Source organism: Psammomys obesus, unplaced genomic scaffold, assembly GCF_907164565.1.
Source record: "Psammomys obesus unplaced genomic scaffold, mPsaObe1.curated_primary_1811, whole genome shotgun sequence".
Lineage (NCBI taxonomy): Eukaryota > Metazoa > Chordata > Mammalia > Rodentia > Muridae > Psammomys > Psammomys obesus.
In genome coordinates this window covers 8154660-8167654 of record NW_026592548.1, presented here as the reverse complement: position 1 = coordinate 8167654, position 12995 = coordinate 8154660, and the positions used below count along the sequence as shown (strand labels likewise).

Sequence of the window (12995 nt, the reverse complement as noted above, 5' to 3'; positions counted from 1 at the left end):
AAACTAGCTGACCAGAAGAGTCCCAGGGATGCTCCTGTTTCCAACACCCAAGCTCTGGGGTTACAGGTGCTGCCCATGCAGACGGCGTACAACACAGGCACTGGGCCTAGCCTCAGGCCCTCTGTGTCACACTGCTCCAGCCTCAGGTCTTACGCACTCAAGCAGATGACTTTCTCTCCTTTTCTTCAATGCCACAGAAGTGGTCCTAGCACCAGTATCATGCAGGCTAAAATAAATGTGGCTTAAGGCCAGAGAGATGGCTTGCCAGTAACGGTACTTGCATCAAGTCTGATAACCTAAGGTCAAGTCCCAGGACCCCATGGGAGAGGACCAGTTTCCTCAAGCTGTCCTCTGATGTCCATTTTTGCATGTAGTTCAAACCAGCGAGTTCTCTTGTGCTGGGGATTGTGGAGTTTAAATCTCTCAACAGAACCTTAAAAAACAAAACAAACAAAAAAACAAAACCCCAAAGATAGCTATCAAGGGCTATCTGCAACTGTGACAAACCCAGAGAAAGAACTGGAGGTCACTGCTCAGGCCTCAACTGCTACAGAGATGTCTGGAAGTAAGGGGAAACTCAGACGTGGACAACTAAAAAGGAACATGTGGCTCCCTGGCTACAGAGCATCAGCCCTCATCTCACTGTCTCCAACAGAGGTTGTGCAATCCTGGGAAGCAGCCAAGATGATTAAAGCATGAGAGAGAACACAAAAAAAGAGACAAAATGTCATATATTACAAAACGTAAATGAGTATAGAAGCCAGAAGGATGACAGGTCTCTGCAAACAGAGAGGAACCTTCTGAAACTGCAGCTCTGCAAAGATTGGCTAGGGTTTCACTCGCTTCCACTACTTAGGACCACAGAGAAAAATCAGGTCAGTTCTGGCCTCAGTACTGCAGCACTTACTTGCTAAGAAACTGCAGCTTATGGGTAGCTACTGTCACTAACATAACTTACGATATAGGCAGAGCATCCTTAGCCTGACTATCCACCTGAGAAAGCTGCATGATCTGAAACCTAGGTGCTGGTGTGTTATCAAAAGTAGAAAATTCCATACCTTACCTAGTATGGGTTGCAGCCGAAGTACAAGATAATAAATACTACCTAAAATTACCTTCAGGCTGTATGAAAGACAGATTTATTTATTTATTTTACATGTATTAATGTTTTGCCTATGTGTGTATGTGTATCACATGTGCTTATGGATGGCTGTGAACTACCATGTGGGTGCTGGGAACCAAACCCAGGTCTTCTACAAGAACAACAAGGGCTGGGCCATCTTTCTAGCTCCAATATAAATGAATTTTGTGTCTAGACTTGTACTCCATTCCCAGATATGTCATTATTATGGAAAAACTCTATACATATACATTTATGTACATATTTTTATAGACACACAGGCACAACGACACGCCCCCACACAATCTAAAACATTACTGGTCTCAAACAGTTCAGGGTAGGGATATTGAGCCTGTAGTGCAAAGTCTTTACTGGAGGAATGATGTCTGCATGTAACAGCCATTACCACCTTAACCTGAGAAGGTGCAATTACCCAGCACAGATCCTCAACCTGCTGATGTTCCCTCAGGGGTCGGGCTGCGTGAAGAGTCGTCAGACTGTCCTGAAGATGCCAGCCTCTCCTCCCTAACCCTCTCCCTGCTGTACGCTATTCTGCATCAGCTGTAGGTGCCTCAGAAAGTTCTAGAGCATACAAGAGAGGTCAACCAGAGAGGGACTCGTCTATGTGGCTTTAAGGAAGACATCACCCATGCTGAGGTAGACGTCTCAGTGGCACAGCTGTTTAGGGTGTCTCTCACACTCCTCACACACAGGCCTGACAGCACCTTGGTTCAATACCTAGCAAGGAGAAGCCATGATCTGGAAGCTGTAGGAAGCTGTAGGGTGGTGCACGCCTACAGCATTAGCACTTGAGAGCCTAGACTGCAGTGAAACCTCCTCAACCTTTTTAAAAAGTGGAATTAGAAAGTAGTGTTGTTAGACCAATTATGAAAATACTAAGAAACACCATATTGTACATGTTCAAGAGTATATTTTATAGTGTCTCTGTGAAGACAGGTATTTGTTTGGTTGTTATGAGACAGAAATTCACTATTCCAGGGTACCTCAAACTTTCCAAGGATGTGGGTCCCTGTGGGTGCTGGGAATAGAATCTGAGTCTCCAGGGAGAGCAGCCAGTGCTCTTACCTGCGGAGTAATCTCTCCAAACTCTAGAAAGAAAGTGTTGTCAGAGTACATGCTGTAATTCCAGCCCTCAGGAGGCTAAGGAAGGAGGATTTGAGTTTGAAGCCAGGAGCTCTAGATCTTGTCTTAAGTAAAAGTGAAAAATAAAATCACACCAGGCAGGGGTAGTGAGACACTTCAGTTTAAGGGCACTGGCTGCGCATGCAGAGGGCCTGGCTTCAATTCCAAGCTCCCATATGGTGGCTATGGCTAACAGCTGTTTTAACTTCAGTTCCAGGACATCTGATTCCCTCTTCTGGCTTCTGTGGGCACCAGGCACATACATGATACACAGACATACGTGCAGGTAACACACACACACACACACACACACACACACACACACACACACACGATACACAGACATATGTGCAGGTAACACACACACACACACACACACACACACACACACACACACACACACACACACACACACACGGCAACTAACCCAAACTGTAGTGCAACGGCAAAACTACCTCAACATGAAACATAACTTTTATTACCTCTGTTGCTGAAGCAAAGAGCTCTGCTGATTCAATGTTCAAGGTGTCTTGCAGGCCAAAGTCATCCATATTCTCCTTCATGCTCACATCTGTGTCTTTATCTTAAAAGTGAAAAGGGTGATAATCCAGTATTATTATTCTTTGTCTCTGCCATGTTCACCATATGGTGTGCTTTTACCTCTACTCTTTATTTAGACAGCTAGAGCCTAAGGAAAACAGTAACAAACTACAGTGGGCTACAATTGGTCAAAACTCTAGCAATGCTTTCTCTGTTAACATACTGCCATGGTGTTGGACGAAGTGCTACAAAAACATACTTGATTTATTTTTTATTCTTAAATCTTATGTGTTTTTCCTGCATGTATGTCTGTGGGGGGATCAGAACTCCTAAAATTGGATTACTGACAGTTGTGAGCTGCCATGTGGTGCTGGCAATTGAACTGGCATCCTCTGGAAGACCAGCCACTGCTCTTAATGCTGAGCCCTCCCCCCTTTTAATTTAAAGAGATTAAACTTAATTTTTTTTTTTATTAAAAGAGCTTTTGAGTTTAAAATAACTACAGGTAAATTATTTGCCATAGATGGTAAAGTCTGTAAGTACATAGGCTAGCTTAAAACAATTTATTTGCAAGTGGTCTTACCTAAATTTGAAAAAAATTTAAGGTTCATTTAAATCAACTGAAAAAATAAATTTGAGACAGGGTCTCACTATGTATATGGGGCTGTCCTGAAACTCACTATGTGGATGAGGATTCCTACTCACAGAGATCCACCTGCCTCTTTATTTTTATTTTAAAAATTTATTTTATCATTATTATTATATAATTTTATTTAATATTATATATATTTAATATTATATAACTTTTATATAATATTATCATTATACAATTTATTCAATTTGTATCCTGGCTGTGGCCCCCTTCCCCCTCTCCTTTCAATCCCTCCCTCTCTTCTTCCTCTTCTCTTCCCATGCCTCTCCACTGAAGGGGAGGTCTTCCTCCCTTTTCATCTGACCCTAGCCTATCAGGTCTCATCAGGACTGGCTGCATTGTCTTCCTCTGTGGCCTGGTAAGACTGCACCCCCCAGGGGGAGGTGGTCAAAGAGCCAGCACTGAGTTCATGCCAGAGACAACCCCTGCTCCCCTTACTAGGGACCCTACTTGGATACTGAGTCTATGGGCTACATCTGAGCCCACTTCCCTCTTGAGCTAGAATTAAATGCACCATGCAAGTTGTGCTGGCTCATACCAGTAGGATATGCTGAAGAAACAAAGGCAGGAGAAACACTAGTTCAAAGCCAGGCAGCTACACAGTGAGACTTTCAAAATAACAAAAGGGCAAGTGCCACTACACTTGGATTTATTTGAATTATTAACACAAAATCTCTGGCTAATTATGGACTGTAAGGTGATCAACAAAAGAAACTTGGAAGTTATTTGTCTTTTTCAAACCCCAATGCTTACTTTAACAAACTAAACAACCAGTAAAGATCAGACATCAACTTCTACTTTCATTCTTCCTACTTAAAAATCCAGATACAACTAACTGCCTCAGTTATTTAACTGCCTCAGTTTTTAAGTGCTTACGAAGCTCAAATGTTTTGGGTATTATTTATCTGAACTTATTATGGGAGGCCATCTGTTAGCAACACAGAATACTCTGAATTCGGGTAGAAGCCTTATGTACCATCAACAGGAATCCCTTTGATGACTACTTTATTTATTTTTTTAACTACAGGTCAAAACTTCTTATCTATGTAATTTCATTGTAGCAAATAACTAAATAACAAATACACTTAAAATATATCATGATAATAAGCAAAAAAAAAAAAAAAAAAAATCTCACCTGGGTGTGGTAGCTCACACCTTTAATCCCAGCACTCAGGGAGGCAGAGGCAGGTGGATCACTGTGAGTTCAAGGCCAGCCTGATCTACAAATCAATTCTAGGACAGCCAAGGGAACACAGAGAAACCCTGTCTTGAAAGACCATAAAAAGATTCTTAATCTGTTAAATTTGTCAAGTGCTTTATCCCTTTTAATAAACAAGAAATTTCCTTAGTTTTCATTTATTCAAATTTCTATTCTTTAGGTCTTCCATAAATAAATGTCATTGAGTTTACTAGAAATCTTTCAGATTTTCTTGAGCACCCCTATGTATCAGAAAAACCTTTTGTGACTCCGCTGGAATGAAAATTCCAAGCTCAATTAATTTAGTTTAAATTCAAAAGTTGCGCAACCAATTATATTCTAAGTCCTCTATAGAACAGAAGGGATGCCACAGGGCTAAGTCCTTGGGTAGGCACATCTCCAGACTAATATTTTTAAAACAGAATAATCTGTATTATTTGTAATGAATATTTAGAAGAATAATTTTATTTATTTGTTATTTGAGAGAGCCTGTATGTGTAGCACATTAGTCCTTATTTCATGTTTGCTGGGGCCAGGCTTTACATTTTAACTGTTTACCTTCTAAAATTTAAATTATATTGTTTCATATTAGGCTTGTAGCATTCCTTTGAAAGCCCCTGACTTTTCAGCTTAAAATTCTACCAAGCCAAGCTCGGTGGCACGTGGGCACATCCCCAGTTCCTCAGGAGACAGGATACTAGTTTAACTCAGAAGTTCAAAGCTAATATGGGCAACAACAACAAAAACAAATAAAATTATTCTTCTAAATGATCATTACAAATAATACAAATTATTCTGTTTAAAAACTATTAGTCTGGAGATGGAGTTCAGTGTAAAGTGAAAGACCCCCGGAGGGTATCTTTCGTCTGAGAGACCCCTGCCCAAGGATCAACGAGTCCAGGCGTTCGGATGCAATCAGCAAGAGGCTTTTATTTTGATACACGGGTACCCGGGGCGACAAAGTCACTCGGAGGACTTGCGCGCCCCCTGGGTGGAAAGCTGGGGTTTTAATAGGGTTTTAGAGCAGAAGCGCGGGTACAGAAGCAAGAAGCATGGTTACAGGGGGCTGATTGGTACATTTACATGAGACCACGATTTGCGTCAAAGTTTGGCAGGGACACCAAGATTCCAGGAACTGGGTGGTCGAAACAGTCATGATGACCCCCTTAACTTGGCCCGCCACCTGTTGTTTTCCTTAGGACCCTTATCTTAACTGGAACAGTCTCACAGATATCCATGAGGGTGATTAATACAAACTGTTTTTAGTTTGACTGGGGCAGCCTGACTGCAGATATCCCAAGTGGGTGACACAGCTGGGTTTCTTAGTAATTTTTCAGTTTCCCATCTAGCCTACAGAGTTTTACAAAACAGTGGTGTCCCACAAAATGGCGTTAGCTATGTTTAACTTAGGGTGAGGCAGGGGTCTTTCATAAAGTACTTATGTGGCTCTCACAGGGCCTAGAGCCCTGGGTTCTCTGCCCAGCACAGCCAATAAACAAACTAAACCCAAACAACAAACCCTCAGAAACTTACAGTATACTACCAACTAGAAAATGACACAATTGTCTCACGCTTAACATTTTATGCTATTACTTGTCTTCTTTTATGTGTGTGCATGAATAAATTTATGTGAACCATGTACATGTAGAGGCCCACAAAGGAAAGAAGATGGTGTCAATCTTACTGGTGGTTGTGGGCACCACACCCATGCCCTCTGGAAGAACAGTAAGCAGTTTTAACTGCTGAGCCCTTTCCCCAGGTCAGGTGCTTTACACTTTTGTAAATAGTCTCATAACTGGAAAATGGTATCTTTGAACACTCAAATATGGGAGGAAATTCCCATAATTTTCATTTCAGTACATATAAGACATTAAAAAATGTAAACTGGGTCCCATATGCCATTGTCACTGTCTCAGCATACCACAGTTATCTAGACTCCCTTTATCGGCACACATTACACATGAGCTGTTAAGTCTGTTTAGCTTCAGTTGAGAGTAAATATCCACTCAATACCATCTAGATCAATTATCATGGTTGTACTTTATTTAAATAAAGAAAAAAAACTAACAAAACTGACTTACTTTCAGAAGAATGATCATTACTGACTCATTGAGTCAACCCTGCTGTGGCAATGCAATATTATGGAAATATCTCTTACATTCTGATAGACTGGAACCTCTGCTAGACCTCATGGCCAGAGTTAATGATGTACCTCATATCTGCCAACCTCCTGTGTACCCAGCCTGTTTATCTAATCTGCTTTTAAGAGAACAATGTAACAGTCAAGTTATTTAACTTAGAATTCCCATGTAATCAACTTTTACAACCTAAGCTAACACATAGCTGTAATCTTATGTTATGCACTTTCCCATGCCCCCTGACCCAGAGCAATATATGTGTGTTATGAGAATCGTTTGCTGGAAAAAGTAAACAGGCTGAAAGCAGTCTTATAAATGAATATTCATGATACATGAGGTCAGCTGGAGTCAGTGACTTAATCCCTTGTAAAACTCTGATAAAGATTTCTATAAAGCATCTCTCATTGCTTCCCTATGTTTTCTGTACTGTTTCACAGATACAGAGCAAAGCCCCCTTTTAGGGACAGGCGCCTTCAGACAGACACACACAGACATAAAGAGACACACATACACAGTGACTGACAAGTCAGCCTTCGGGCAGGTAGAGGTTCAGACCCATTCAACAGGCACAGGATGGAAGACACAGGAAAAGTAGAGACTCCAAAGCTGGGCTTTCTCTTGGCTATAAGACATCAAAGGGAAATGCTTTGATTTCTTTCCTTAATGCAACACTGACAAATTATCGGTGACTTAATCACTAATGTGTTTCCATGCACCAGAAAAATCATAGACCATGCCTCTTATTTCAGTGATTGTTATAATTCCTGAATGGCAGCTTAATGATGATGAAGAGAAGCAACACATCTGTTTCTTAGATGAGCCAATAAAAAGTATAAAGAAGAATGACTGGGCAATGCCCCAAACTCACTGTTTTCACACACCCAATTAAAATGTTCAGCACTGTTTCAAAAAAGTCTCAACTCTTTTTTTTTTTTAATTTATTTTTATTTCATGTGCATTGCTGTTTTGCCTGAATGTATGTTTGTATGAGGCTGTAGGATGCCCTAGAACTGGAGTTACAGACAGCTATGACCTGCCATGTGGGTGCCAGGAATTGAATCCTGGTGATCTGGAAAAGCAGCCAGTGCTCTTTAGCCACTCAGTCATCTCTCGAGCCCCAGAATCTCAACTATGGACTGTACTACCAAAACACAAGGATAGCCTCCGAATCTGAAAAGTAAAGCTTTCATTTTAGTAGTTTCAGTAACTGCTTACTAAATTTTCCTTTGTAGATGACAGGGTTTTTATGGCTATGATGGAAAAGCATGATTGAACATCTTGGGGAGAAAGGGTTTACTCAGCTTACACTTGCACATCATAGTCCATCACTGAAATAAGTCAGGACAGGACCTCAAAGAGAGCAAGAACGTGGAGGCAGGAGCTGATGCACAGGCCATGGAGGGGTGCTGCTTACTGGCTTTCTTTCCATGGCTTGCTCAGTCTGCTAGATTATAGATCCCAGGACCACCAGCCCAGGGATGGCACCACAATAGGCTGGCCCTCCCTATCAATCACTAGTTAAGAAAATGCCCTACAGGCTCACCAACAGCCAGATCTTATGGAGGCATTTTCTTAACTGAGGCTTCCTCCTCTCAGATGAGTTTAGTTTGTGTTGAGTTGGCATAAAACTGTCCAGCACAGGATTCAAAACCCTCTTCTGACCCCCTGAGGGCACTGCACACATGTGGCACACATACACACACACACAGACATATACATGCAGGCAAAACACTCTTACACATAAAATAAAACAGCTGAGCGCAGTGGCACACACCTGTAATCCCAGCACACAGGGAGGCAGAGGCAGGAGGATCTCTGTGAGTTCAAGGACAGCCTGGTCTACAAAGCAAGTCTAGGAAAGCTAAGGATACACAGAGAAACCCTGTCTCAGGGGAAAAAAAGAAAAAAGGCACACCTATAAAATAAAAATAAATAAATATTAAGAAAAAGTTAGGCCGGTATGATGGCATTAATCCCAGCACTCGGGAGGCAGAGGCAGGTGGAACTCTGTGAGTTCAAGCCCGGTCTACAGAGTGAGTTGCAGACAGTTAAGGCTATACAGAGAGACCCTGTCTTGAAAAACAAAATAAATAAAAGTTGACAACTGCCTTCTATGACCTAGCAGTTGACAGTGGGTGTGTCTAATACATGCTTCTAGCGTGTTTACAGTAATGGTGTTCCTAATAGAAGTTGTGGGAAAAGCTGTCTCTCCAGAACACAACAAAGTATTATACAACAAATATGAATTGTTGGTTTATGCAAGGAATCTGATAAATATCACAATACATTAACGGATCTATATGCATGACTTCATACAAAGCATGACTGTGTACTCTGTCACTGGAACACATGAGTGCTGCCGGGCTCTCTAGAGAACTTGCAGTCTTACAAAGATGCAAAAGCAGTTCTGGGCACGCTTCCCTGACTCATACCTGTAGTCCCAGTGCTTAAAAGACTGAGGCAGGGGAATTGTTCTGAGTGTGAAGCCAGCCTTGTTTCTCCTGAGTAAAACTTTAGGCCAGTCTGAGCTACAGAGTAATTAATACCTTGATTAGGAAGAAGGAAGGAAGGGAGGAAGCAAGAATACAAAAAAGAAATACTGTTTTATCTCTGCCCAGCCATAAATATGATTTTAAATTTTAAAGTAGCTACATAAAAATTTAAAAGACAAAGGAGAAATTAATTTTAATATTCTGTTTATACTTAATATGTATTAGGTAGTAAATCTTTAAGATCCATTCTGTATTATGCTTGGCATATTGAATTCCATTCTAAAATTCCATGTGTATACTCAACACATGGCTTATTCAGTGCTGGACACCACAGCTCTGTGGTTCTATAATGTGGAACCAGGGATCAATTTGCCAGTCTGTTACCTATGTCATTTAACTTGTCTGCTCCTTGTCTTCCTAAAACAAAAGGTGAGAATACTAATAGTATCTACCAGCAAATTAAAATTTAAAATTACATTTATGGCTGGGCAGAGATAAAACAGTATTTCTTTTTGTATTCTTGCTCCCTCCCTTCCTTCCTTCTTAATCAAGGTATTAATTACTTGCAGCTCAGACTGGCCTAAAGTTCACTCAGGAGAAACAAGGCTGGCTTCAACTCAGAACAATTCCCCTGCCTCAGTCTTTTAAGCACTGGGACTACAGGTATGAGTCAGGGAAGCGTGCCCAGAACTGCTTTTGCATCTCTGTGACCCTGCAAAGAGATTGCAAGTTCTCTAGAGAGCCCGGCAGCACGCATGTGCTCCAGTGATGGCCGTGTGCCAGTGCTACGCGAAGGGGATGACAGAGCATCCATTCCAATACAGGTAACTGCTACAGGACTGGCCTTTATGTTCAATATATCTTCCTTTTCTTGCAGCAAACCAAGTTGCTCTCTGGCTTTCAAAACCCTCCATAGTGACTGTCCACCCCACCTATCTAGTGCTTTTTTCCACTAACTCCTAAAGAAAACCAAAGGTCCCTCAGCATTAGTTGAGAGGGCTCCAGCAGTCACCAGTCACAAAGGGGAAGCCTGAGCTTTGGGGTCAGCAGCCCTTGGCCCTGGGAGCTCCTCAGCTTGCTACTTTAGAATGCAGGTGAGATGAGAGCAGCACTGACTTCAGAGCTATGACAGGAGACTTGCAGAGGTTCAGCGCTTAGGACAGAGTGAGCTCTGTGAGTAATGCATCGCCATTACTGTCTTCCACGTAGCCATATACACCGTTCCACAGCCCTCCGGCTTCTTCCACAGTGGTTCTACATAGATACTGCTCCCCTGTCCATCCCTGGGAAACACATCTATTCATCCACTCAAGTCTCACTGCCTTCAAATGTCCTCCCAAATTGTCTGAAGCATAAGGTAGTGTTGAGGGGGTTAAAATCTTGAGTTGAAGACAGATAGCTTGCATTCATGTCAGTACCCCGTTACTCATTAGCTATGTAGCCTTGGGAGAGTTTATCTTCTCTGTTTCTTAGTGAGTTCAAATAAACATAAAAATAAAATCTACCTCTAAGTATTACAAGAGGTAAATGCTTAATGTATATAAACAGCCAAAGTTAGCAATTCATAATTGTGTATCATTTAATAAACTCTACTTTTCAGTAAATATTGTCTAAGCATATAACACAGAAGAATAAACCAACCTGTGGGCTCAAAAAATAACTTTAGCAAGGAACGATGTCTTCTTTTGTTCTCCAATAATTTATACAGTTCTTGAGAGCACCAATGACATTAAAAGCACTTATATTGGTTCATGTAAACTAACATTCCTTATCTGTTGTTATATGTTAGTAATTACCAAGGCATGAGAACCACGGCTCACAGGCCTAACATTAATCTCATTTGGGCCATTTTGTCTATAATAAGACTTTAATATGCTTTCAGAGCCCTGTTAAATTTCTGATGTCTCTAATACTGAGAAAATAATGTATAAACCTGAAATACAAAGCTTTTGACCTTTAATGGATGAAAACAACCTCAGAAGTCCTTAAAAGTTTCCACAAATGATGACTACATGCTAATGACATTCTACAAATAATCAGTTGCTCTAAGTGAAGTAGCTTTTTTGTTGGGTTAGTTGATTGGTAATCTTTAAAGAAATAGGCAGATCTAAACATTTACGATGCTTTCTGCCTGTCTTCATCACCTGGAACTTACATTACTGTGCAGAAACACTACATGCTCTTTTTGGGAAGAGCCACAACACTGCGATGTTTAATTTTAGCTCAGTCACCATGCTGTAGGCCAAGAATCTGACTGCTTTCAAGCCTTCCTCCTTGTTTCAGAGCCTCATAATTCATGTATTACTGAAGTTTTTTCCAAAGAAGGATTTGCTTTTTTTTTTTTTTAAAGAGGAAAAGGGAAAGAAAGCTGGAAGCCATTCCAGCCTTGACCCTGGCCCTCAGGCCTGGCTTCATTTCCTTAGCCCCAGCCAAGCAGGTTTTGGTGCCTCAGCCCTGTCGTCTCTAGGCACAGTCTATTTCTGTTGCTGAGAAGGCCCTGGGTCTATTTTAGCCTCTGCAGACTCTAGTGGGGATTCCAAGGATGCCTCTCTTCTGTCCATGCAGGCCTACAACAGCAGTGAGCAGAAGGAGCGCCCGCTGTCTCACTGTCATCTCAGCACTGTTGGCTAGAAAACTCAGTTTTACCAGCTTAACTACAAGTTAGAACCTTGACCTTTCTACAGTTTTCTTGAAAACAGACAAGTTCCTTCCTGCTGCCAGCAAGTGTTTTGTTGTCTTCAGTTCAAATTATCAACAGTCTAGGAAATCACTGTGACTGTTTCGTGGGAGGTTTTGTGTGTGTTTGAGGATTTGTTGTTTGTTTTGAGATGGGGTTTCACTATGTAGTCCTGGCTGGCATAGAACTCACCATGTAGACCAGGCCAGCCTATGCTACCACACCCATACTCTTTTGTATGACAATCTGCTACCCATAATATAACCACCCCTCAACACACACACCCCGCCACCCTGTTTTAAGATGCTAAAATATATAGTTTGAAAGAAAGCACAAAGTTAAATTTACAAGTCAAACACAGCCTCAGAAAGGTTAAAAAGACTGAGTTCTGAAGTACTTTCTTGATTTACCCTTCAGCCGGCCTCAGGGTTGATGAGCAGCACTGAGCTCCATTAGCCCAACAGACCGATCAGTTGTGGCATGTTTTGACTCGTGCAGCTTCAGCTACATGAAGTGATGACGCGTCTGCAGACACAGCTTTCCACTGTGGCACAGCACAATGACAGACTGCCACAGCAGTTGAGTCTGGCTTTCCCTACTTCTAAAAGTATCCACACACCACAATGACACAGCAGAACAACTGTGGTTCCTATCTGAAAACATAGCTGCCAACACAACTGGGTGACACAGGGAAGAAGGGGGCACCCACTTCTTAGGTAGCAGCATTAGCTCTCTTTCTTTAAAAAGTGATGGAATAAGAGACAATTAAGGATGAGTTCGCAGTTAAAGATTTATAGACTTAACAGGGCCAATAAGTACAATTGGTCTACTCACTATAAAGGCCCTGGTCAAAGGGACAGTGAGGTAAAAAAAACTAGTCCAAAGGCCAGGCCAACTTCTTCCTGGAAGGTGAGTCTTGTCCTTCTGTGGGCCTTTTCCTGATACTATAAAGGCCTTAAGGGCTGAATGAAGTAAATCACAGCTGTGGAGATGGAATCTGGATTAAGAGACAAAGGCAAGCATCAGGTACCCCCT

The 12995-nt window shown here is 41.6% G+C and overlaps 1 protein-coding gene across 1 annotated transcript in view; it reads right to left on the bottom strand.

Annotated features, from left to right (window-relative positions):
* Miga1 (mitoguardin 1) overlaps positions 1-12995 on the bottom strand; it is a 61491-nt gene that overhangs the window by 17444 nt on the left and 31052 nt on the right. Inside the window, exon 8 of the mRNA XM_055614407.1 lies at positions 2746-2846. Within this exon, the coding sequence (XP_055470382.1) occupies positions 2746-2846 (101 nt within the window). The remainder of the gene's footprint in view (positions 1-2745; positions 2847-12995) is intronic.